This window comes from Musca autumnalis, unplaced genomic scaffold, assembly GCF_047663935.1.
Source record: "Musca autumnalis isolate F117 unplaced genomic scaffold, ASM4766393v1 scaffold_1, whole genome shotgun sequence".
In the NCBI taxonomy this organism is placed as follows: domain Eukaryota; kingdom Metazoa; phylum Arthropoda; class Insecta; order Diptera; family Muscidae; genus Musca; species Musca autumnalis.
Window position 1 is genome coordinate 220,612,575 of NW_027411644.1, and position 26,770 is coordinate 220,639,344.

The following is a 26,770-nucleotide window of genomic DNA, read 5'->3' on the forward strand; positions in this document are numbered from 1 at the left end:
TATTGGACGCCGAAATTAGTCTATTGACAGATGCACGATTGGGCGACAGAATTTGTCATTTACATACTCGCGATTGGGTGCTAACATTTCATCATAGATACATTCACTATTGCTCAGCATTATTTCTCTATCAAGAAAACCACTATCGGCCTTCAGAAATTCTTTGTGATAAGATCTACGTTTGGACACCAAAATATCTTTAGGGAAATAACTACAATTTCTTTATGACAATAACAACGATTGGGCACCTGACACCAATTGCAAAATTGAGCATATTCTGACATCGCAGCATGATAGGAGACCAAAAAAAGAAGACCTGCGCCTCGTCGTTTTTATGCCTTCTAAATTCTACCTGTAAATATGAAAAATACTAGTGGATAATGCCATGATATCCAACGTTTCCTCTGCATAAATAAATTTTCTAGTAATCCCATTTTCCATCTATAAATTACTCAATAAAATTTGGAGTGGAAAATTGAAGCCGTGATTTTGAACTTTTGTGAAGTAGGAAACAGAGGAAATGTCTTCAACATTCCATGTAAACAAAAAAAGAAATGTTAAGATATTTCTAAGATTTTCTGATAATATAATCTTTCTTCACTGAATTACATAACATTCGCTGTAGACGTGATGCGATTATTAATATATCCATTGTTTTGAACATATTATTATATTGTCAAAAAAGTTCTGAAAGCAAGGGTAAATTGGCCAAGAAGTCTTACGTCATTTTAATTACAAAATAGTAATGCAAATTTTTTCATCGGTAATATATGTTAAAATAAGGTTTACGTCATTGCTAAAAAAGAAATTTTCGCTAACATGAACTTTCAAAATTTTTGTCCTGTGGGCCCCCCCCCCCCCCGAAATGAAATCCTGGCTACGTCCCTGGTTTACGTGTTATTTCGTATGGCTTGTCGGTCGCATAGATTTTCGTTTCGAAGGTGTTTACATGAACAGAAAATGATTTTTTCCACTTCCGAAGCGCAAGAAACCTTTCGGTCGACATACATGAACAGGCTGTTAGTCTTTTTCCGGGCTACAAAAATTTCCCTCAGAAATTTGTCGGTATACGTGCATGTCTTCGAAGGTACCCCCATAGAACGATATATCCCAATGTTCGGTATATTGAAGGTTTTAGCCGCATTATAACACGGAAATGGCTGCAAGATGGTACTTAGTCCAATTTCGACTGTAAATAATTTTCTATTATTCTTAAGAAAGTCGTTGATTTTAATATGCAAATTAAATTTATTTTTATTTTATAAAAATTGTTATATTATACAGGTAAAAATAAACTATATTGTTACGAATCAATTTTTATTTATACATGTTATGTATCAATAGGCCACGGTATAATTTTCTTTTTAAAACCATACATTGTATTTATTATTATGTATTTATTTTATAGAATCATATTTCCTAAGCGATTGAATGATCGCTTTTAAATTGTATCCTTATCTTCGGCAGAAAACATTGTGAGTTGTGTCATTGCATTATCCGGTATGGGAAAATAATCCTTTGGAACGCAACATCTTATCCATGCGAATTGATCATTTTTGTCGACCACGACAAAATAAACAAACAGCATCAGACCCTGCATGGTCGATGTTAAGCAAAATAAAAATGAAAACAACAAACTGACATTACGGTGGGCCAAAATGCCAAAAACCAAAGAAGAGACCAAAAGAACGAACAAGCATATGGCAAAACGAACTTGGATGCATAATTCTTGACGTCGTTTGGAGTTTCGATAATCGATCAATGATCGTCTTAAATTATACACTATATAAATTAATACTGCCACATTCAATACAACTAAACAGGTAATGGGTACAGCAACAGTTAAATAGAAACCAATGCCAGATGGATAACATATGGGATCACCACCTTGGGGTATATACGATTTTCGATCCAGGAGAACAAGTAATGCTATGGGTACCATTGGCAGACCCCATGCTGCCAGAGCATATTTGGCCACAAAATGCGAAGTTCTTACGATTCCCACGACAGCCTTGATACGTTGGTATTGCAAAATGCCAATGAATAACATCCACATGAGTAAGACAAGAATGGTGTATTGTAGAAATGCTCCAATCGCCACACAATGATAATCGTTGTTGATATTAACCACAGCATCCCAAACTGTCGAGATATTTATAAGTAGAAAACAAACCGTGATAAGAGTTAGAACAAAACACAAATTCATTAAAAGTTGGTATGAGGTTTTCGATCGCCACCGCGTACAGCACAAAGCTGTCATCCAAATACACAACAGACCGAACAATGCAAAACCACAACCTAATACTGAGACAACATCAACGAATGAGTCACGGATTAATGTTAATAATGACATTGTAATACTCTCGGTGTTTTCTGGTTCCACCCTTCGAACAGCAGCCAAGGGTTTCAAATGTCTTGTATGGCAAAGTAACAGATTTTGATGTTGTGGTAGGACAGGCGTGTCATTATTATCGATCCATGTATTGTCAATGTAGGAACTGCACACGGCACTGGGTTCGTCTTCAAGCTTGCTATATTGCAAGATAACCGGTATGCTTTCCGATAAGTTACCTGCAAATACAAGAAACAAAGTATTTTAGTCATTTACGAGTACCGTAAAAATACATTTATAGTGAAAGAAATAAACAAATTTATTTTAAATGTCTAAAACATTTAGTACTCTTCTGTAATAAATCTTTAATTCATTCGAATAAATGTGTCTGAGGAACAGGTCAACGTGTTTAAGTCTTAACTCCCTATTCAATTTGTATGGACAAGACAACATATAAAAACGCACATTATAATACACCTGAATGATGTATAATTTACGAATTTTGCATAACAATTTCATTCACTCATACCATAGCTTATCAGATTTAGGCGTTTAAACCAAAATTTACATGTTATGAATGCTTGAAAACAAGTAAGAACGGCCTTAAGTTGTTAAGTTAAGACATGCACGGAGCAAAATGGAGCAATTAATTTCCGTTTGGGAAAGTACTAAGATCTTAAGCAACGCTATCTGAATAATATCGCTTTCTTTTACACAAGGTTATATCCCAATGGAACATCGATATTTTCTACCCATTCAGAATCCAAAATACCACGTTGCAGGTATTCCACTGTAACAATGGGTGGACAGTAGAGTGACCCAAAAAACAAAAATTCGTTTTATTGTTAAGTTTTTGCCTTTTTAGGGGCGAAGGTCATTATTTGTGAGATTTTAATTAATTTAATTAATCGAGCTTTATGACCTAAAGAGATTACATTGAAAAATTGATATATAGCGAAGTCCTATACACACATCAACCGCTATGCGACGATCGTTTCGTTAGCTGGTTAGGCTAACATCTTCAAGCATATTAGATTTTCGCCATTTGGAGCCCCTATTTGTACATCCAAGATTGCAAACTTGCATTTGTGAATTTCAAATTGAAGCTTTTTATTTCCAAAGACGACTCATTTGTTCCCCTTCTATTTCACAAATAAATTTGTATACCCTCAGCATTTATGCTAACGAGGGTTATAGGACGAAAAGTCAAAAAAAATTAACATTGATGAAGCCAAGGTTTGCCCTGTTATAATTCGCGAAATATTGCAATGTACCACGAAATATGACCATAAATGGATCAAACGAAGTGTTCTTGATCAAAGCTCATAAATGTGGCAAAAATAGTAAATTTGCGCGGAAGCTATGACTGCGTAAATGAATAAAAATAGGTAAAACACGTTGAACCAAACGAGTTTTTTTACGATTGGCGCTTAAACCGTTTAAATTACGGATATCTGTCCAAAGTAAAAGTAGAATAATACAAAATGAAGATTACACTTCTAAGGTATCACTTTTCAAGATCTCCACTACATCCACCTTGTATGGATGCTGGCATTTTGAAGCCAGACTTTAGGTGTTATTTGCATTTTTGATCTAACTGCGACGCGCATTGGGGTATTTCAGAAAATATATAATAGTATCAAAGTACTCACGATTATGCATAATTTGATATGTATATTGACTATGTACCCCAGACAGCATCACAGTAATCCACTGCCAAAGGCCAAAATTTAGTGCGACACATTTTTGAAAAACCCTATTTTTTTGAGTACAGTATTTACAATATCCTTTTGATTGCGCTGAGACCCCAAAATATTTTAGTTTTTGACGGTCTGGGTCATATAAATCATAGATCTTGAAAATCCACTAGAATGGCGAAAACAGCAACTGCCAAAACCGAAAAATGTGCGAAAAGTGGTTTTGAAAATATTGCGGATTAATTCGCGTTTTCTATGGATCGTTTCGTTTTCAATGAAAAAACTGACACATCACTCACGTTTTTGCGAAAACAGCGGTTTAAAAATTTAGTGGCATGGGAGCTGTATCCGATTTATCCCAAAACAAGTGAGAAAAGGCTATAGTCGGCACGGGACCGACTATGTGATACCCTACACCACTACCTCTGTGAATAATCTTTTCAATCGAACCAAAATAATTAATATTTAATTTTATATTTTACTACTGTCGACATCACCAACATCAATAGGCTTCTATCTCTGTGAAAAAATTTCGTGATGATCCGATCAAAATTCCAGAAAAAGTGAAAAAAGGATGCATTAACGACTATTGCGATATCTCTATTATTTGACTACCTCCGCCAACCTACTTTGCATAATTTCAAAGTTGGGATTTTCTACTTTCTTAGTCTGGCTTTCCTTTTAGAAGGTCCCCAACCAAAGGTGTGAAATCCGTCATTGTTATTAAAATCGCAAAAATGAGAAGTTGGGTTTTATTAGCGACTATTGCGATATCTTCGTTGTTAGACCACCTACGACAACCTACGTTATATTGTTGTAAAGGTGATATTTTATATCTATTGACTTTTTCTCCAAATAAAGTTTTTGCTTATTCCGACCCCTAAATATTATCCGACCATCATCAAAATCAATAGGCTTCTTCCTCTGTGAGACCCTCATTAACCCTCGAAATTTCGTGACGATCCGATCAAAATTGCGCCCAGGAGCGTGATTTGCAAAAAAAAAATGGAAAAATGGGATGTATTATCGAATATTGCGATATCTCCGTTATTTGGTCACCTACGCCGACCTAGTTTGCATCATTGTGAAGATGCGATCTTCTACTTTCATAGTAAGGCTTTGCTTTTGGAGAGTATCCAACCAAAGCTGTGATATTCGTCATTATAACAAAAATCGCAAAAATGAAAATTTGGGTTTAATTTGCGACTATTGTGATATCTTCGTTGTTTGATCACCCACGAGAACCTACTTTACATCGTTAGAAAGGTGATATTTTCTACTTTTATTGTCAGGTTTTGCTTTTGGTATACCCCTTATAGAAGCTGAGATATTAGCTTTGGAAAAAAACGTTGTCTTTTTATCCAAATAAGTTTTTTGCCCATTCCGACCCCTAAATATTATTCGACCCTCACCAAAATCAATAGGCTTCTTCCTCTTTCAGATCCCCATTAACTCTCAAAATTTCGTGAAGATCCGATCAAAATTGCGGCCTGTAGCGTGATTTCCAAAAAAATGGAAAAATGGGATGGATTACCGACTATTGTGATATCTCCGCTATTTGGTCACCTACGCCGACCTAGTTTGCATCATTGTAAAGGTGGAATTTTCTACTTTCATAGCCAGGCTTTGCTTTCGGAAAGTTCCCAGCCAAAGCTGTGATATTCGTCATTATATCTAAAATCGCAAACATGAAAATTTGGGGTTTATTAGCGACTATTGTGATATCTTCGTAGTTTGATCACCTACAAGAACCTACTTTACATCCTTAGAAAGGTGATATTTTCTGCTTTCATTGTCAGGTTTTACTTTTGCTATACCCCATACAGAAGCTGAGATATTCGCTTTGGAAAAAAACGTTGTCTTTTTATCCACATAAGTTTTTTGCCCATTCCGACCCCTAAATATTACCCGACCATCACCAAAATCAATAGGCTTCTTCCCCTCCGGGACCCCCGTCAACACCCAAAATTTCGTGACGATCCGATCAAAATTGCGACCTGTAGCGTGATTACAAGGTTTAGATGGACAGACGGACAGACGGACGGACGGACGGACTGACGGACGGACACACATAGCCAGATCGACTCAGCTCGTCGAGACATTCATTTTGATATATATAAGTATGGGTCTACGACCATTATTTCGATGCGTTACAAACTTTTTGGCCAAAACCAACTTATAATACCCTCCCCACATAGTGGTGTAGGGTATAAATACTGTGTGATGCTACATCCACGGTTCTTGATAGATTTTATCGAAATAGGTTTAGATCGATGTATTTTTTAGTGTATGATAGTGAAATCGGATGCGCAAAAAAAGTGTATGAACTTTGTGCAAAGTATAAGCGTTATAAAGTTTGTTGCATACTAAACTGCAGACTATGCTATATCTTAGTGGCCAAAGTAAATCCTGGCAAATGTGTACAAATTAAAAGAGAAGAATTCGCTGTATTGGTAAACCGGATGCGCATCAAATAAATTGGAGGATTTACACGCATTTCAAAATGAACATTCCACGATATAGATTTATTTCAAGATTATACCCCATTTAAAGGAACCCAAAATTTATTCGAACGATAAGTCCAATTTACATATGCACATTAAATGATTTCGTTTTACGAAATCCTAGAAACAAATGAAGTGCATTTACATCTGTTTTTTGCGTCATTTGCTTACGCACACAATCGCACATACAACACTAATGTTTACCAACTAACTTGACTTAATTCAAAATTAGAAAATATAACTTTTGCAAGTTTTTTAACCATTTATTTACACTTTTGTCATCGTTTGAGTATTTTTGTTTTTCTACAACACATACAAACAAACAAAGACATCATAAAACAGTTGCATTTTTTGGTAGTTTATGACGAAAAAGCAGGGTTGCGTATAATAGTATGGTGTTTTCGTGCGTTGTTTAGAATAAATGACGCATCTATCGTCATTTATTTTTGTATGGTAAATGACGCAAAATGTTGCCTGTTTTAGCAAATAAATGACGAAACAGCCCTAAAACCTGTTTTTCGTGCTAATGTAAAAAGCACAATACTCATATCTTCCCTAGATGTTAGCGAGTATTCGTGATGTTATAAGAAAAAAAAATTAAATTTTCTTCAACTAACTCACAAAATAAATTTTCATTTGAATCATCGCGACCGTGGTGCAATGGTTAGCACGTCCGCCTTGCACTCAGAAGATCTGCGGTTCGAATCCCAGGCCAAGCAACATCAAATTTTCAACGGTGGCAAAATTCCCCCTCAGTAATGCTGGAAACATTTCCTGAGTATTTAAGCCATGAAAAACTTCTCTACAAGTGGTGTCGTAAGACACGCCGTTCGGACTCGGCAATAAAAATTAGGTCCCATATCATTGAGCCAATATGAATCGGCGTGCACTCATTGATATGAGAGAAGTCTCCATAACTTTTGCGCGCAATATCGAAAATTAGTATCTCGAACAGATTTGAGAATGGGAATTTTTTTCGCAATCCATGTACCAAAAACCGTTTATGTGGCGTCAAAGACAAATTTATTTTTTTTCAAATGGAATATTAAAAAATTCTGACTTTTCCTCATATACACTTTCATACGGGCATAATGGTTTTAGACCCCAAGTATGTTTGGACGAAATGTGTTTCAGACAATTTGGAGTCGATTTAGCAATGTCTGCCTGTCTGGCTGGGTTGTGCGCACGATAACTCTCGAACGGATGAACCGATTTGGTCCAAACATAGTTTATGTTCGATTATATATGGGTTATATCGGTGACTCCTTCCGGTACCTCCCCCACAAAAGTTCGAAAATGTTCGGAATATTTCTGTGCACGATAACTCTTGCAGGGAGTAACCGATTTGGTCCATACTTTGCACATCGTGAAATTTCCACTAAACTTAGATGAGGTTCCAATATGGACTCAATAGATCCACGCCTTCGGGTACCTCCCATGGTAGAATCATTACAAGGTAGGGCATAGCAAACAGCTGATTACAATTTTTTTCTATTGGTTTGCGTATTCTTTCAAATCACCATACAAAAATTGTGTATATCGTCACCATAAATGCCCGATGACGTAACCGACATGAAAATCGAAATTCGTTTTTTGACGTAATTTGATACATAAAGCTAAGATACATGCTCTGGCAAAATTTCAAGCTTCTGCGTTCAAAAACAACGATCCTATTCAAGAAATGGCATTTTGGAAAATAGGATAATATTGCAGATTTTGTTGTAATGGAGGATCTCAAAACTAAGCACTTCAGTGGTTTTGATTTCACTACTTATTCCCCTTCGTATATGATCGATAATATCCCATATACTCGCCTTCATAAGATTAATATTCCATAAAACAGTTTTTAATTTTACAACATTTTTTGCTTCTCCTGTAAAGTTTTGGTTTTGTGGGTTACGTCTTCGGGCATTTATGGTGACGATATATGTGTATGGTTTTGAAAAATATGACAAAATATTTTATACATATTAAAATTCAGTCGAAATGAAAATTGTTATTATAACATTTATTATTTAAATTTATTACAACGTTGTGATGAAACAAACTTTTGAACATATACAGAAGCTGACCCTGTAAAGAAAACTTAGCCTCCCATTCATTTTTCGCGTTTTTAGTTATGTCATGTTCACACGTGCGTTTCAATTACGTTGTTCGCCTGTCGAACGACGTATATGAATTAACCCGTTTCCACGACGCCATTCGTAATTAACAGAAACACAAACAAAATTTCCTTCATTTTTGTTTCCCTGTTTTCACGAAAATTTGAACCGCAAACACATCTATATATATAAAAGAGCTTAAGGCCTGCGTACATAAGCTTTCCTGTTTCATTTTTGACATAATAAAAATAAAAGAATAAAGAAGGCCAAGGAAATTTCGAACTGGGTTGCCCTTTTCTTTTTTATTCTTTTATCAGAAGTAAGCAAGGTAAGCAGGCAAGGCAGCTTATGTACGCAGGCCTTTAGTGATAAGTGAGTGACATGTATATCATCGCCCAGACGAAACCGCTGAAGCTAGAAAGCTGAAATTTTGACTGTGGGTTGCTGTCGGTGTGTAGGTGTGAGATAAGGCTGGGTTTTTGGAAATTCGCCCTAGAAGGGTACGAAAAGTACTAAAAGGTACTAAATATGCTACCCATTGTATTAGGCAAACGGCAAGAGCTAGAGTGCTGAAATTTGGAACGAATATCACTGATGGATAGTTAGAAAGATGTACCAAAGGGTTTTTGGAAATTCGACCTCTAAGTGTACGAAAAGTACTAAATTTTGTACCAATTGTATATTTTGAACGGATTTAGCTAGAAACTTGGAATTTGGTATGGAAATGAAGGTTGGGAAGTGGTGTTTATAAAAGGAAATGGTTTGTGAAATTAGTACTCATATGTACGAAAAGTACTAAATGGTACTAAATTTAGTACAATTTGGAGTTAGGTGAAAGGATAGTGCTGGAAACCTGAAATTTGGAATTAAGATTACTGACGGAGTATTGGATTGAGATATGGGGGTAGTTTTGGAAATTCGTACTTATGTATACGAAAAGTACTAAATGGTACTAAATTTAGCACAACTTGGATTTGGTTGAACGGATAGAGCTAGAAACCTGAAATTTGGAATTAAGGTTACTGTTGGAGTGTAGGATTGAGGAAGTTTTGAAAATTCGTACTTAAGGGTACGAAAAGTACTAAATTTGGTACTATTTGGATTTGTGTGAACGGATAGGGCTGGAATCCTGAAATTTGAAATTAAGATTACTGTTGGAGTGTGGGATTGATGTAGTTTTGGAAATTCGTACTTATGGGTACAGAAAGTACTAAATGGTACTAAAGTTGGTACAATTAGGAAGTGATTTAACGGGTAGGCCTGGAAACCTGAAATTTGGAGTTAAGGTTACTGTTGGAGTGTAGGATTGAAAAAGATTTGGAAATTCTTAATTATGGGTACGAAAAGTACTAAATGGTACTAAATTTGGTACAATTAGGAAGTGATTGAACGGGTAGGCCTGGAAGTCAGAAATTTGGAATTATGGTTACTGTTGGAGTGTAGGATTGAGGAAGTTTTGAAAATTCGTAATTATGGTTACGGAAAGTTTTAAGTGGTACTAAATTTTGTACAATTACGATTCGGGTGAACGGATAGAGCTGAAATCCTGAAAGTAAGATTACTCTTGGACTGTAGTATTGAGGTAGTTTTGGAAATTCGTACTTATGGGTACGAAAAGTACTAAATGGTACTAAATTTGGTGCAATATAGATGTGGATAAACGGATAGAGCTGGAATCCTGAAATTTGGAATTAAGATTACTGTTTGACTGTAGGATTGAGGAAGTTTGGGAAAATTATACTTATGGGTATGAAAAGTACTAAATGGTATTAAATTTGGTACAAATTGGATTTGGGTGAACAGATAGCGCTGGAATCCTGAAATTTGGAATTAAGATTACTGTTGGAGTGTAGGATTGAGGTAGTTTTGGAAATTCGTACTTATGGATACGGAAAGTACTAAATGGCGTCACATTTCATACAATTAAATTTGGGTGAACGGATAGCGCTGGAATTATGAAATTTGGAATTAAGATTACAGTTGGAGTGTAGGATTGAGGAAATTTTGGAAATTCGTCCTTATGGGTACGAAAGGTATTAAATTTCGTACAATTTAGACTTGGTTGAACGGTTAGATCTGGAATCCTGAAATTTGGAATTAAAATTACTGTTAAAGTGAAGAATTGAGGTAGTTTTGAAAAATCGTACTTATGGGTACGAAGAGTACTAAATGGAACTAAGTTTGGTACAATTTGATATTGGACGAACAGATACTGCTGGAATCCTGAGATTTGGAATTAAGATTTTTGTTGTTATTGTGTATAATTGTCAGTGTAAGGTTGAAAGATGTGGTTGTCAAAATACGTACCATGGTACTCAATTTTTTGTTGGGTGTAGGGACAGAGCTGGAATCTGTATTTTTAGAGTTAGGGTGAGTATTGGTGTGTAACGTTGGTATATTTAAGAAAAGTATTAAATGTTGTATCGGGTATGTGGGGTAAGATATGGAGATGGTTTTTGAAATGCATTCTATAAAAAGTACTAAATGGTACAGAATTTGATATAATTTGTTATTGTGTAAAGGGGTTAGCAGGAATTTTTGAAATTATAGGAGGAGGTTTCGCAAATTCGTTGTTATGAATTTATATGTAAATTACTATAATTGGGTTTGGGGGGAACTGATAGAGCTGGAAAATAGAATCTCGGTTGGTATAAATGGTTGATATAAGAAGGTAATTTTTTGAAGTTATACCCAGGTGTATAAAAAGTACTACATTTGGTACGATTTTGTTATTGCATGAACGATAACATAAGGAGTTTTTTAATGCGTACAAATTCAGAAATTTGGTATGAGGGTCGTTGATGGCTGAAATGATATTGGAAATACCTACTATTAGTTAACGAAAAAGTACTAAATGGTATTGAAATCTGGAATTAAGATTACTGTTGGAGCGGACGATTTAAGTAGCCTTATATTTACGAAAAGTACTAAATTGTACTTAATGTGATAAAATTTGGATTTGGTGAACGCATCGAGCTAAATTACTAATTAAGATTACTGCCAGAGTGGAGTCATTAAAATTCGTACTTTCGTACGAAAAGTATTAAATGGTACTAAATTTGGTATGTGGAAATTTGGTATTGTATTCGCTGTTATGGATGTCATAGTGGATATACGTACCATAAGAGGTACGCAGAGCTGAAATTGTGAAATTCGGTATTAGGATAACAGTTGGGGTATATTGTGGAGATAAGGAGGATGTTTTGGAAATTCATACAGATTTGGTTTTGGAAGAATATATAAGGCTGTAAATGTGTATCGCTGTTGCGATATAGTTTTTGATATAGGGATTTAATTTTTGAAACTATTACCTATTTTAAGTACTAAATTTTGTACCGTTTTGGTGTCGCATAAAGGGATATAGCTGGAATTTAGAATTTTTGTATTAGGTTCTGTGTTAGTGTTTAGATATTGAGCTGGTGTTGGAAATACGGAAATAAATTTTGATATCACAAATTCCGAAATTACAACTACTTCGGTTGGAAAACGTGGATACAATTTATAAACTACCCATACCGTTGTGAAACGTGAAATGAAATTTAAAATGTTAACGTGTAGGATGCGATAAGGTATTTCTTTTTGGAAATTCGAGCTAAAGGTGTACGAACGGTATTTAAGCGAAATTAAACATCAACTAAAATAGGTATTGATACATCAAAATTTTTAGTGTTCACCATTTTCATATTAAATGTTGTTTATTTGTATATCCTTCCCTTTCCGCATACGAAGTAGCGGGCATTTTTCTAGTAAATTATACATTAAATAAAAAGAAGTTACTGAGTGATGTTTACTGAGAAAGTACAAAGACAAACCTAATATACATATTTTATATGTTTCTATTTTCAAAATTAAAGAGAGGGAGACGTGTCAAAACAATGTTTGTGTATACAGACTTTCAGTTATTTGTTTCCGTTTGATTTCTGATTTTTTACGCGATTTTTAACTAATTGACAATAAATGTGTGTGGAATTAAGAAGGAAACACATCCTTCTTCCTTCTGCATCTACATAAAATGTTTATTTCATTAATCCTCATTCATCTTTTTCATTTTTTCTAAAAATTTTTGTGTTTTCACCAAATTTTTCAATTTTGAATTTAGACATGTCATAATTAATTTTTCCGATAAATTCTCTCATTTGTCTCATTTCTCTTTTTCATTCGTCGTTCAGAGAGTATTTCTACTCGAACAACGTAGAAAAATCGTCGTTCGTTCATAGAATTTTGTGTGGGGAAATAAGTAATTTATTCGTAGTTATGGATCGAACAACGAATAGAGAACGAACGACGTACCGTGGAAACGGGCTATTAATGATCCAAAATATCGAATAATCAGTACAACCTATTGCATATTCAGTTATCGTAATTCTGACAGAATAAGCAAATACACCCAGGCCTTGTTTTTCACAATTTGTTCGAACCTGACCTACCTTCCAAATTATTGTACCGTGGGTACCTCCCACATAAAAGTTCGGTTTAGGACCTGCTCTCGAATCGTTTTGATTTTTGTTGTAACTACTTGTATTCACGGCCCCCATACGGCGGTACAAGTTTCATCGGGGGCATCGGGGATCTGCCGATTCGATCCAAAATTTGGCCTTCATAATATTTTTTCCAACTTAGTTTAAGTTCGAAATAAGCTATATCGGTTCACTCCTTCAGGTACCTCCCCACTAAAGTTAAAAAATGTTCGGAAAATTATGTGCAGACGACAACTCTTGAAGGGAGTGACCGATTTGGTCCATGCTTTACGCATCCTAATATACCTTCCACATATAGATCAGGTTCGAATATGGACTATATTTGTTCAATTCTGCTGGTACCTCCCACAAAAAAATTTCGTATAAGTTCACTTTAAGACCTGCTCTTGACTAACTTTGATTTCTGTTGAAGCAACTTGCAATCGCTGTCTCAATTACGACGGTAAAAGTTTTTTCAGTGGCAAGTCCATACTTCTTGGGAAACAGCCCGAAAGTTGTAACAAACACCTATGTCACTGGAGAGCATAATAACTCGAACTGATCAACAGATTGGTCCAAAATTTGACATTCGTCATATCTTGTCCAAACTTAGTTTATCTTTTAAAATTGCTCATATCGGTCCTCTCCTTAGGATACCGCCCCCACAAAAGTTCAATATTAGTGTCCAAGTGCAGTTTAGGGTCTGTTCGGAGATCCTTTGGAAATTTATACCGATGTTGTTCTTTGTGAACCTGTTTACAGCTATATTATGTTTTTCGTGGACAAGTTCATGCTCCCTGGCATACTGGTCCAACAGGTGTACGATAACCCACTGAAATGACCAGTGTGCCTGAGCATGTTAGCCTAACCAGCTAACGAAACGATCGTCGCATAGCGGTTGATGTGTGTGTAGGACATCGCTAGATATCAATTTTTCAGTATAATCTCCTTAGGTCATAAAGCTCGATTAAATAAATTAATTAAAAATTCGTTTTTTGGAAATACAACAACTACAATCCCCAACAATTTTTTTCCATTTGATCAATAAAGCTTATATCTGTATAAAATTTTATGGCGATCGGTTAAGGTTAACCCGTGCAAAAAGCGATCTTTGTTTCCATAGTAATTTGTATGGGCCAAAGGTGCATTTTCACGAAAAGTATCTTAATGCCGGAATTATAGTTGAAAAAACTTTACTCGTTCATTATTGTGGCTATAATTATTTTAAAGATCGGAACGATAAGGGGCCCATAATCGGCAAAAAATTCATATTGGAGCTATATAAAAATCCTATCCGATATTCAACATATTTTTTGTAGAAATCGTTTTTTAGCTGGTAAAGATTTTCAACGATTGTGGCATTTAGGGAATTTTCGTGAAAATGCACTTTTGGCCCCATACAAATTACTATGAAAACAGAGATCGCTAAGTTGACGCGGGTTAACCTTAAACGATCGCTATTAAATTTCATATATAAATTGGGGGGTAGGAGTTCCAAAAAAAATGTTTTTTTTGGCCACTCTAGAGTAGAACCTTCAAAATACCTTAATATTGGTTCTTTTTCGTAGTAGATACCCAGTAGAAAGTGTCTTGAAGACAACATTGACGAATCGTTTAAGACAATGCTATATCCCTGAAGACACCTTGCAGACAGCAATGTGAAATCATCGACGAAATTTTCACACAAATGTCCCAGTGTTCGTGTAAGACAACTTGAGCGACAGGGTAATCGAAGTTGTCACTGACGAAAACTTCGATGACTAAACTCCCTACTTTTCGTTGATGACATCTTCGATTACCAAAAACCCCATATTTCGTTGACGACTGTTCCACAGACACTGTCTTGCTATTAGTCTTTGATGACCCAACTAAAGACAATTTAATTTATGTTGTCGCGTGTCAATTTTTTATTATTATTACATTTATTTTTATTATTACATTTATTACAAATAGAAAATGTTCTATTTGCATAAACATGTGTACAATAATTTCAAAGAGAAAGTTTTGTAAACCCACAGAAGATAAAATATCAGTTCACAGCCATTTTGGGGAGATAATGAGTCTATAGGGACTATATAAAGCCGTGGACCTGTACTGACCGACAAATTTCAGTCGGAAAGACTTTTACCTCCAACGTAGACTAAATACCAAATTTCAGCCATTTCGTTGGGTTGTTGTGTTCACAACCTTCAAAATACCGAAAATCGGAAGGTATCCTTCTATGGGGGGGCTATATGCAAATGTTGACAAATACATATGATTCTCTTCCCGGGCCCCCCCGAAATGGTTTGGTCGAACAAAATTTGTTAAGCTGCTATAACTAGTTATTATATTTTTTTTCTCATAAAAATGTTTGTATTTTTGGAGATTTCAAATTAAAACTTATATTTGCTTAAGTTTCTGAACAGAAAATGTACATCATTAACAAGTTTTGTAAGAAAATATTTAAAAAAATTTTTGTTTGTATGCTGTTTTTGAGAGAAACTTCCAATGAAATCTGAATTACTTCTTCATGTCATATCATTCCACTATCAAATGCGAATTCCTTAATGAATATACTCCAAGTTTATGTCATATTCGAACTATATAGAGCTCTCGAGGCTTAAAACTCATCCTGTAACAACAAAAATAACGAGTTTTGTGGGAATGCACACTGGTCCCAACCTGCGACAAAAATCGATATTAGCAAATCTCTGCGACAATTTAGCAAGTTTTCTCTAAACATATTATATTTTAGTATTCCAGCACTGTTTTTGTAATTTATAACACACGGTGTGCCATAAGCAAATTTAAATGGAAGGTGCTTACACCTGGGAAGTTTTTGCAGATTCTGAAACTACAATGCTCATATATGAGAAATCTCAAGAAACAAAAAAAATCGTCGGAGGGATTTTCAAATAAATCGCGATTTAAGTTCACATTTTTAGGGGTTCTTTAGGTTTTCACGATTTTGCTTGGAAACCGCGAGTCCTATGTAAATGGGCCTATGGAAAATGTTGTAGCTGTGAAAATTCTCCACAAGATTGACCTTTATGATATTTTCGTAGGTTTTACCGTTTTTGAGATATAGAAGTTAAAATTGAGATAATGCACTGACTGTATCCCCTCCTTATAAAACAATATCATGCCCAGTGCGCCTTAACTAACTTTTGATGAAAACCGCTTACACATGGGAAGATTTCGCAGATTCTGAAACAGCAATGCTCATAGATAAGAAAAATAAAAAAAATCAGAAAAAAATCGGCGGAGGGATTTTTAAATAAACCGCGATCAAAATTCGCAATTTTAGGGGTTTTTTAGGTTTTTACGATTTTGCTTGGAAACCGCAAGTCGTATCGATGCGAGTCTAAAGAAAATGTTGTGGCTGTGAAAATTCCCTACAAGACTGACCTTTAGGTTTTCTCGTAGGTTTTACCATTTCTGAGATATAGAGGTTCATTTCGAACTTTTAGGTTTTTATCCATTGGGAACCCCAAATACCAAAGTACAGCCAATTAGGACCGAAAATGTAGATAAAAGCTTCAAAATACCTAAAATAGGGTGGTACCGCCACATGGGGGCTATAGGAAAAACTGGACCCATATTGATGATGTTTTGGCTAAAGTATTTTTTACTTATTTTTAGCATATACTGAACAAATCAGATTGATCCGACGATTATAAATATTTTTGTCGCACCTTCCCATACAAGTGGGACCACTGTGGAATGAAGGTATATGAAAAAATGTCTATTGGATACATTGTAAGAAGGGTCGGTCTTTCGTGGACTACATCTTGAAAGCGAATTAGAAGTTTGTTTTACTGCCATAACCAAAATTTTGCTATTCTATTTTAGACAAATTTGCTGCTAAACAGTATGAGAAAATAATGAAGACAAATGAATTTTTGTGCGTGATTTGTTTTTTTTTCCTTATCATCACCGAAGTTTAATTGTAGCCTCAGACTTTAAGGTTACGAGATTATATACACTAGAATACGATGCAACTAGGTCTCATCAAAATAATGATTTTAGACTCCACATAAATATGTTTGGAGATGATGGAAGTACTTACCACCGCCCATCCGTCTGTATCTCTGTTTGTCTGGCAGGTTGGAACTCATGATAACTGTCGAACGGATCAACCGATTTGGTCCAAGTTATGGATCTCGTAATGGTTTGTCCCAATTAAATTTAAGTCATATCGGTACCTCCGCCATAAAAGTTCAACAATTTTCAATAAAATGGTCGAAGGGACTAACCGATTCGGTCTAAAATCGAACCTAATATGGACTATCTCGGTCCACTCGCAAAATTACTTCCAAAAGTACATCAAGTTCCAAGAGAATATGTTTGGGCAACATCTTCAGGTCACTCATACAAGACTAACATAACTGCAGTTTAAAGACTGTTCGATGATCCTTTGGACATTTCTTGTTTACAGCGATATCCTATTTTTCGTGGACAAGTTCATGCTTCCTGACAAAGCTCTCAATGCTACGGTGACCAACTAAAATAGCTTATGGGCGCGGTAACTATCGAGAGGAGTGTCTCTCAAAATAAGATCCATTTCTAAAATGAATTAGCTTATTATTAGCGAATAATTAAGTGGGGTTCAATAAGGATCGATTGTTATTTGTCAAAACTATATAGAACTAAGTCCATCAAAGTGTTTGTCATCGAGTCCAAAAACTTCTAATCGTACAATTAAGAAAAAAAATATAATGCTTCTTTTTTAACATTATATTAAAAGTAAAAAAATAACCCTGAATCGTAGTACGGTTACACTATAGTTTTATGCCCGGTTAACCCACTTCGAGAGGATTTATTTGACGTTTGCGTAATGGAATTAACATTTGAAATCCAAACCCACTTGGTTAATCCGGTTAAGTGTAACCGGGGTATCAGACTCTATCTCTTCCCGTAAATAACACTATGCAGCATTTATAAGGTAATCTTGTGCAAACAATTTGAAGTGAGGATTTTTTGAAAGTACAGACCCAAAGTACAAAAGACCTAGTTGCGTTTTGTTGAGTCAGATCTAGCTTGGATTTTATGGCCCCCTATAAATATTGTTAATTATCGACTTTTTAAAGCAACACGGGGATATGTCCCTGAAACCAATGCAAATCTTCTTCTGACCTCTGACGCAAATTTGTAGATAATGGTCAGAATAAAATACTTGGACAAATATTGAACTGGAAAAACTACAATTATTACCTCAAATTTTATAATATTTCTAAAAATTATATAATTTTTATAGATTTCGCACCATATCTCTACAACTGTTAAATTTTTCTTAATGTTTTAATTTGGAAACATAGCAACGACAACGGCAGCCGATATTCTTAAAAATTAGGCTAAGATCCTAAATATTATGCATTCTTTCTATTGTATTTATATACTTTGTACCAATATTTCATATATAATTCGAAAAATCGAACATGTAGAATGGAATATGTGTCAAAATGTTCCTGTCCATCGGACAAAAATTTACGGAGATATTATCTTTCGAAGGGAAACATTTATTGTGTTATGTATGTAGCATAGAATCTAAAAGCGTCTTTTCCTCGAAGTGGCACTTTTGAAAGCGGTGTCCACTGTAGCTCGAAAACGGATGCTCCGGTCTTTATATGTTTTTTACGACTAAGCACATGGTTTATGTGTATAACATAAACCATGTGCTTAACCGAGAGAGTCTTTAAAAAACTGCTGACGGAGTCCTTTTTTAAATCGAAATTTTGATTTTAACTGTTCAAAATTTTCAATTTTTTAATTCCGTTTCGATAATGGACACGTTTATTAGGTTCGAAATGATCCCACAAAAATATATGCTGATCGGTTTATTCTTTCGAACTACAGTGGGTACCGCAAACTGCTTTAGTAAAAACAGTGCTTTATATGCGGGCATTTGTCAGAAAGATTATACAAAAAAAGTTAGAAGGTAACTCAAGGTTTAATAGATTTCTTATAAAAAATTCATGAAAATGACTTTTCTGATACTTATAAGTGGCCATAACCCCTTAAAATAGCTTAACGTAACGCTACACAACATTTGAATTTTTCAAGATTTTTGGCCAAGTTGGGCCCCCCCGAAATGAAATCCTGCGTACGTCCCTGGCTAAAACCTTCAAAATACTGAAAATCCTTTATTGACAAATTCACAAATTCACAATAAATTCACAAAAATGACTAAATAACAAAATTGAACCATTCCAATTGTGGAAAATCCTTTAAAATAGGAAAATCGGGAGGAACTGTTCCATGGGGACTATATCACAACGTTGACCGATAGAGACCGTTTTTTTAAACCAAAAATCATAGAGATAAAAACGTCTATACCAAATTATAAAGTCCTATACCCCAAACAGGAATGTTCTTATGCCTACATATTTGAATTGGTGCCGGTAAGGTGTTTTAGAGTTTTTGTGAACTAATGCAAAAAAAAAAAAAAACAAGTAAGAAAGGCTTTAAGTTCGGCCGGGCCGAACTTGTTATACCCTCCACCAGGAGTGGTATTAAAGTAAAATATAACAATTAGTTTTCTTTCGTTTATGAAAAAGACTGAATACCAACTTTCAGCAATTTCGGTAAAACAATATCGCTAACCTTCAAAATACGGAAATTCCGGAGGTACCGTTCTATGGGGGCTATATCAAAACGTCCACCTATACCGACAAATTTCTGGCGTAAAGTTTTGAGACTCAAAGACGACTAAATACCAAATTTACGATATTTCAGTAGGTTAATGTGGTTAAAACCTAAAAAATACCGTAAATCACGATGTACGGTTCTATATAGGAAAGACGTGGACCTATACTGATAATTCTTTTCTGGGATATTTTATAACCCTATGAAAGACTAAATAACAAATTTCAGTCATTTCGGTGGTATATTAACGTCACATCATTCACAAATATGAAAATCGGGGGCTATATCGAAACGTGGACCTATACCGACGAAATTCAGTCGGAGAGGGTTTTACTTCCTACGTAAATACCAAATCGCAGACATTTCTGTTTGTTGTTGTGGCCACAACCCTCAAAACAAGTAAAAAAGTATCAGTCGGCTTTGCCGACAGAGATATACCCTGAGCCTGTATATATTGAAACAATTTTTTCCCAAAAAACATATGTATTTAGGGGTTTTTAAACATTTTGGGAATTTGAACCGACAAAACTGTTCATTAGGATTAGAAATCAAAAGTTTTGCATAGGAGATACTAAAAGGAATGGTTCTTCATAGACCATTATGGAAGTGGATCTCCAGCCACTACATATGGTGCCATAGGGGGTGTTTACACCCTTCGGGATGTTTGCCCAAGAAGTATGGACTTTCCCCTGAAAAAATGTTTACCATCGTAATTGAGGCAAGTTGCTTCAACAAAAATCAAAGTGATTCGATAGCAGGTCTGAAAGTGAACTATACCGAAATTTTGTGTGGGAGGTACCGGATGGAGTGGACAAATATAGTCCATATTTGAACCTGAATTATATCTAGGATGTGTAAAGTATGGACCAATTCGGCCACTCCCTTCAAGAGTTACCGTATGAAAAAATTTTCCGAACATTTTTGAACTTTTGTGGGGGAGGTACCTGAAGGAGTGAACCGATATGGCTTATCTTCAAACTTAAACTATGTTTGGACAAAATATTACTAAGGCTAAATTTTGGACCGAATCGGCAGATCCGTTCTAGAGTTATTCTGCGCTCCAACCACCTCACACGGTGTCATAGGGGTTTTTTGCAACTATCAGGCTATTTTCTCAGGAAGTATGGACTTGCCCCTAATGAAACTTGTACCGTCGTATGGAGGACAGTGAATGCAAGTTGCTAAAACCTCATCAGAGCGATTCGAGAGATAGTCCTAAACTGAACTTTTCCGAAATTTTGTGTGAGAGGTGCCGGAAGGAGTGGACCGATATAGCCCATCTTCGAACTTAAACTAAGTTTGGAAACAATATTGCGAAAGCCAAATTTTCGGTTCATCCGTTCGAGAGTTATCGTGCGCTCCAGCTAGACAGACAGACGGACCGACGGACATTGCTCAATCGACTCCAAATGGTTTGAAACACATTTCGTCCAAACATGCTTGGGGTCTAAAACCATTATTTTGATGAGGCCTCTTTTGCCCGTATGAAAGTGTATATACCCTCGTTAGCATAAATGCTGAGGGTATAAAAAGAAAAATCGGGAGGTACCGTTCTATTGGGGCTATATGAAGGCGTGGACCTATACCGACACATCTCATATGGAAAGTTTTATAACTCAAATGAGGACTAAATACCAAATTTCAGCAATATCGGAAAAATATTGAGGCCAAACCTTCAAAATACCGGAAATCGGGAGGTACCGTTCTTTGGGGCTATATGAAGGCGTGTACCCATACCAACAAAATTCTGGGAGGACATTTAATATTCCCAATGAAGGCTAAGTACCAAATTTCAACTATTTCGGTGTGATAACGAAGCTTAAACCTTCAAAATACCGAAAATCGGGCGATACCGTTCTATGCGGGCTGTATTAAGTTTTATTACCCTAATGAAGACTAAATACCAAATTTCAGCCACTTCGGATAAATATTGAGGTCACAATCTTCAAAATACCGAAAATCATGAGGTACCGTTCTAAGGGAGCTATATGGAGGCGCGGACCTATACCGACAAATTTACAGGGGAAAGTTGAATACCCCTAACGAAGACTAAATACCAAATTACAGCCATTTCAATGCATTATTGTGGCCATAACCTTCAAAATACCGAAAATCGGGAGGTACTGTTCTATGGGGGCTATATGAAGGTGGACCTGTACCGACAAATTTCTGGGGAAAGTTGCGTACCCTCAACGAAGAATAAATACAGAATAAATACCGAATTTCAGCCATTTCGGAGTAATATAGAGACCACAACCTTCAAAATACCGAAAATCGGGAGGTACCGTTCTATGGGGGCTATATGAAGGCGTGGACCCATACCTACAAAATTCTGGGGGAAGTTTTATATCACCAACGAACACTTAATACCAAATTTCAGCCATTTCCGTATGATAATGAAGATAAAACCTTCAAAACACCGAAAATTTGGTGGTACCATTCTGTGGGGGCTATATCAAAACGTGGAGCCCATTTGCAATACCAAACATCCTAGGATTAATAGAAACTTCTATACCAAATTTCAAAGCTCTATCTTAAAAATAGCGAGCTGTATCTTAATTTCAACAGTCGGACGGACGGACAGACAGACATGGTTATATTGACTTAGAATTTGACCCTGATCAAGAATATATATAATTTATAGGGTCGCCGATGAATATTTCGATGTGTTACAAATGGAATGACAAATTTAATTATACCCTCCATGTTATGGTGGAGGGTATAAAATTCATGACGATCCGAGAAGTCTTTCAAAACCGCATTTGCACCAATCATTTTTAAAATTTTTGTGGGCGGCAATCAAAGGATTTGACCGATATTGTCCATATTCGATGCTAATCTATGTCCAGAAGAAATATAACGATATGCAAAGTGGGGACCAGCCACTACACATGCTGGACGTAGGAGTTTTTTACAGCCTTCGGGTCATCTTCTCAAGAAATATGGACTTGCCACTCAAGTTTAACCATGGTATTAGGGGCCTTGAGCGCGATTCGAGAGGATGTCCGAAATTTCCGAAATTTTGAGAGGGAGGTACCCGAACGAGTTGACATATATATTTCATATTTTTAAACCTGATTTATGTCTCGGTTACTGACTTCGACAGTTGTCGTGTGCATAATTTTTGCGAAAAGTTTTAAACTTTTGTGGGGGAAGTACCCATAGGAGTGGACCGATTTGGCCCATCTTAGACCTCGATTTAAGTTTGGGCAAAATATTATGACTGCCAAATTTTGGACCGAATCGGTTTATCCGTTCATGCGCTTCATACACTACACATTGTGCCATAGCGGTTTTTAAAGCTTTTCTTGGGAAGTATGGACTTGCCCCGGAAAAAACTTGTACCGCCGTAATGGGACAGCGAATAGAAGTTGTTACAATAAAAATCAAAACGATTTGAGAGGAGGTGTTAAACCGCACTTTTCCGAAATCTTGTGTGGGAGTTACACGAAGGAGTGATCCGATACGTTTGGTATTCAAAATGGGTAAAATCGGCGATTCGGTAATATTTTTTCCAAACTTAGTTTAAGATCGAAGGTGGGTCCTATCGGTCCACTCCTGCAGGTACCTCCCCCACAAAAGTTCAAAACTTTTCGCTGAAATGATTTGCACGATAACTCTTAAAGGCAATAACCGAGTTGGTCCATACTTTCTACATTGCAAAATTTCTACCTGACAGTGATGGGGTTCAAGTATGGAAAATATAAATCCCACACAAAAGTTTTGAAATAGTGCAGTTTAAGACCTCCTCTAGAATCCCTTTGTAACAACTTGTATTCGACGGTACAAGTTTATTCCGGGCCTAGTTCATACTCCCTGATAAAATGTCCCGAAAGCTGCAAAAACCCCCATGGTACCATATGTAGTAGTGAAGTGCACGATATCTCTCTCCAAAATATGGCCAACGTTATTTTTGGTCCAAACTTAATTTAAGTTAGAAGATGAGTCATATCGGTATTTTTCTAAGGGTACCTCCCCCACAAAAGGTCAACATTTTTTTAAGTGTGGTATAGGACCTGGTCGAAGATCCTTTTAAAATTTATAATAATCTTCTTGTATGTTTTTCGTGGGCAAGCCCATGCATCCTGACGTAGTGGTTCAAAAGCTGTAAATTATAATGTTACCAACTTAAATGACTTCCAAGAATAACATCCGCTTCCAAAATGGACTATAATATAATTGTTCCACAAACATCTCAGATGGGACAAAAGGAAGACTCAATGATATGGGACCTACTGTTTATCGCCGAGTCCGAACGGCGAGTCTTAAGACACCACTTGTAGAGAAATTATACATGCCTGAAATACCAAGGGAATGTCGCCAAAAATTTAGATGTGCTCGCAATTTTTTTTTAATTTTTTCAAATGGAATTGCAAAAGAAATTTGGTTTTTATAATAATATAAATACCTATAATATACAATACTTACCCTTATATCCTGGTATGGAAATTGACAAAACTTGACTATCAACTTTAAATCCACTTTTGTTAAATAAACTTCCATTGGCATACAAAATAATTCGTATTACATCATTATGTTTATTTTTAATGACATTTTGTGATACGAACTCCCAAGTACTTTGCGGTATATATGAGACCATTTGTAGATGTGGTTCCCCTAAGATATTGTGTAATGATTCATTCATATGCAAATAACGAATATATCTCTGAACATTCGAGTCGAAAAACATATCAGCAGAAGGATGTGTCAATGTGTTATAGGTGGCAATACCAGTTAGATTCGAACATGAAGGCTTGAGGTAAAAAACACTTATGTGATTGGTTGTAAAATATACCACACCATTTGCCGTAAGCCCACATTTGTTGTCTTGAAATATTCTGTGTGCCATGGTGTTATAGTAATTTTCCAAATAATCGATTAACACAGCTGGGGTATTAAGCTTTTGGGATGAATTTTTAATATTCTCCGGAGATTCTATTAAAATATTTATAATATCCAGAATTATTGGCACAAGTTCCGTATTTGAATATTCTTCTCCAATTGTATTTAAAATTCTTGTAGAAATTTCTATATCTGCTGGAGTACGTACCGTACCGGATTTTGCCAAAAGATTTCTTAGTTTTGAAATAACTGCTGCTGCATTTTGTGGACTATTATTGGCTATAGCTTCATTATATAATTTATACAGATCAAATGTTATGATATTTTCATTTAATTCTAGCAGACATTTTGCATTTTCCAAATCTCGGTTCTCTTCCCATTCCACAGCATAATGCTGAGGATTGTAAATACAACGTTTTGTTAGCGGCAACCCTGTTGCTAGTAAACATGGTTCTTGGGTTATAGCCAATTCACCCATCTTTGCCGAATGCCATCTATTGGTGAATTTTGCACGTTGTCTGTTTTTATTTAGATAAAAATGTTGAAATTCTTCACTTTTACAGATGTAGGATATTGAGTTACAATTTATGAATTCTGTGTTGCTCTTCACCACATCCCACGAGGCACTCGCCTCATTTGTATTATATGAACAATCCCTTTTAAAAGGAAGTCCGTTACGACTAGAACACAATTCTAGAATTTTTGTACTTCCAACACGCATGGGATTCCAAATTGCCACAACTTCAACAACTTTGTTAACTGAATGTATGCGACTCTCGTAAATATCTTTTTTGCACCATTGTTCGGCATTAAGGACACTTAACCCGCACGATAATAAAATTAGTAAAGTCAATCTCATTTTGTGTACTTGTTGCGATAGTTAACAAACTAAGACTGATTTCATATGATTTCAAAAAAATTAATTGTTTTCAAACCGCGTTGTATTTGCTTGGTTAGGCATTGCATTGCGGTATTTGGTTTTTATCTATTTATGGCAATGGCTGAATAAGATTATTGAAATGTGGCTTGACTAGAGATGGACAGTGTGTAAATACCCAGTAAATTGGGTAAGTACCGGGTGAATACAAAAATGTTGGCTATTTTCTAAATTGAATAGTAAATCCAGTATATGACGACCTCTTCTTCTTCTTCTTGTAACAGTGTTTATTATTGTGTGTTTGTGTGTTCGTTCTTCTGCTCAATCTGGCTCTGGATCTATCTCCAGTTCCAGGAAATTGGCTGCCTCGATGGGATGTAACCACAGATCCACCGGAGCTAGATGGGTAGGTTTGGCGGGGCAGTTGAAAACGTGCAGTGTGTCGTGCCGGCATCGTGTTAATACCGCATACTGGGCAGATGTTTTGCACGGTGCTATCGATACTTGCAATATTCTAGGCGTAGTTGAGCCAAAACTACTCTGGTTTGTAGTGGCAGCTGGCGCTCCTCAGCTGCGATAGATGGGGGATGTACTCTGAGGACTTTATTCACACTGTAGTTGCTTAGTGCTTAGCAACTGCGTCCGTGTGAATGCTATTCAGACCTGCCTGATATGCCTGTTGATCTAGGGGTTCTGTCATATATTGTTGGACCTGCCTCTCTAGAGCATGAATATCCTTCCTGATATGCCTGGGAGTTTCGGGTCTAGCCTGCAGATGGTGATTGGGATGGCTCTCTCTGTAACATCCGAATAATCTTTGCCTCCTTATGTATATGGTCCTATTCTCAGGGCGGCATTCTGACAACTTTGAATCTCTTTCCAATGCGTATCAACTAGATTCAGGGACAAACCTGGAGCCGCATAACTTACCACAGGTCGACCTATCGCGTTATATGTGGTCAACAAGGTTTCTTTATCTGCACCCCAAGTGCTGCAGGCTAGGGACTTGAGGACCTTGTTTCTGCATTTTAGTTTGTCGCAGATAGCTGCGGCATGCGCGAATGTGACCCCTAGAATTTTGGGGCAGTTTGTGGTCGGAATCCTACTACCATCGACCACGACATTCAACTCTCTTCTATACTGCGCCATCCATGTGGTGAACAGAGTGGCCGTAGATTTAGTGGCGGATATCTATATATTCCTCGCGTGGAAAAATATGGTAAAATCGGCTAAATTGGAGTTCAGTCTCTCACAGACGTCATCAGGGTAGGTAACTGACGCCAGAATCGTACAATCATCCGCATATGTTACGATCTCAATGCCGTATCTAGA

At 36.2% G+C, this 26,770-nt stretch overlaps 2 protein-coding genes across 2 annotated transcripts in view; one reads left to right on the forward strand and one right to left on the reverse strand.

Moving 5' to 3' along the window:
• LOC141389158 (uncharacterized) overlaps positions 1-26,770 on the forward strand; it is a 185,251-nt gene that overhangs the window by 129,041 nt on the left and 29,440 nt on the right. The gene's annotated exons all lie outside the window — the stretch shown is intronic.
• LOC141391098 (adhesion G-protein coupled receptor G6-like) lies at positions 1,229-25,457 on the reverse strand. Its single transcript, XM_073964017.1, has 2 exons — positions 24,148-25,457; positions 1,229-2,571 (listed from the first exon to the last, which is right to left on the reverse strand). The coding sequence occupies exons 1-2, from the start codon at positions 25,418-25,420 to the stop codon at positions 1,442-1,444; spliced, it is 2,403 nt and encodes an 800-aa protein (XP_073820118.1). The 5' UTR covers positions 25,421-25,457; the 3' UTR covers positions 1,229-1,441.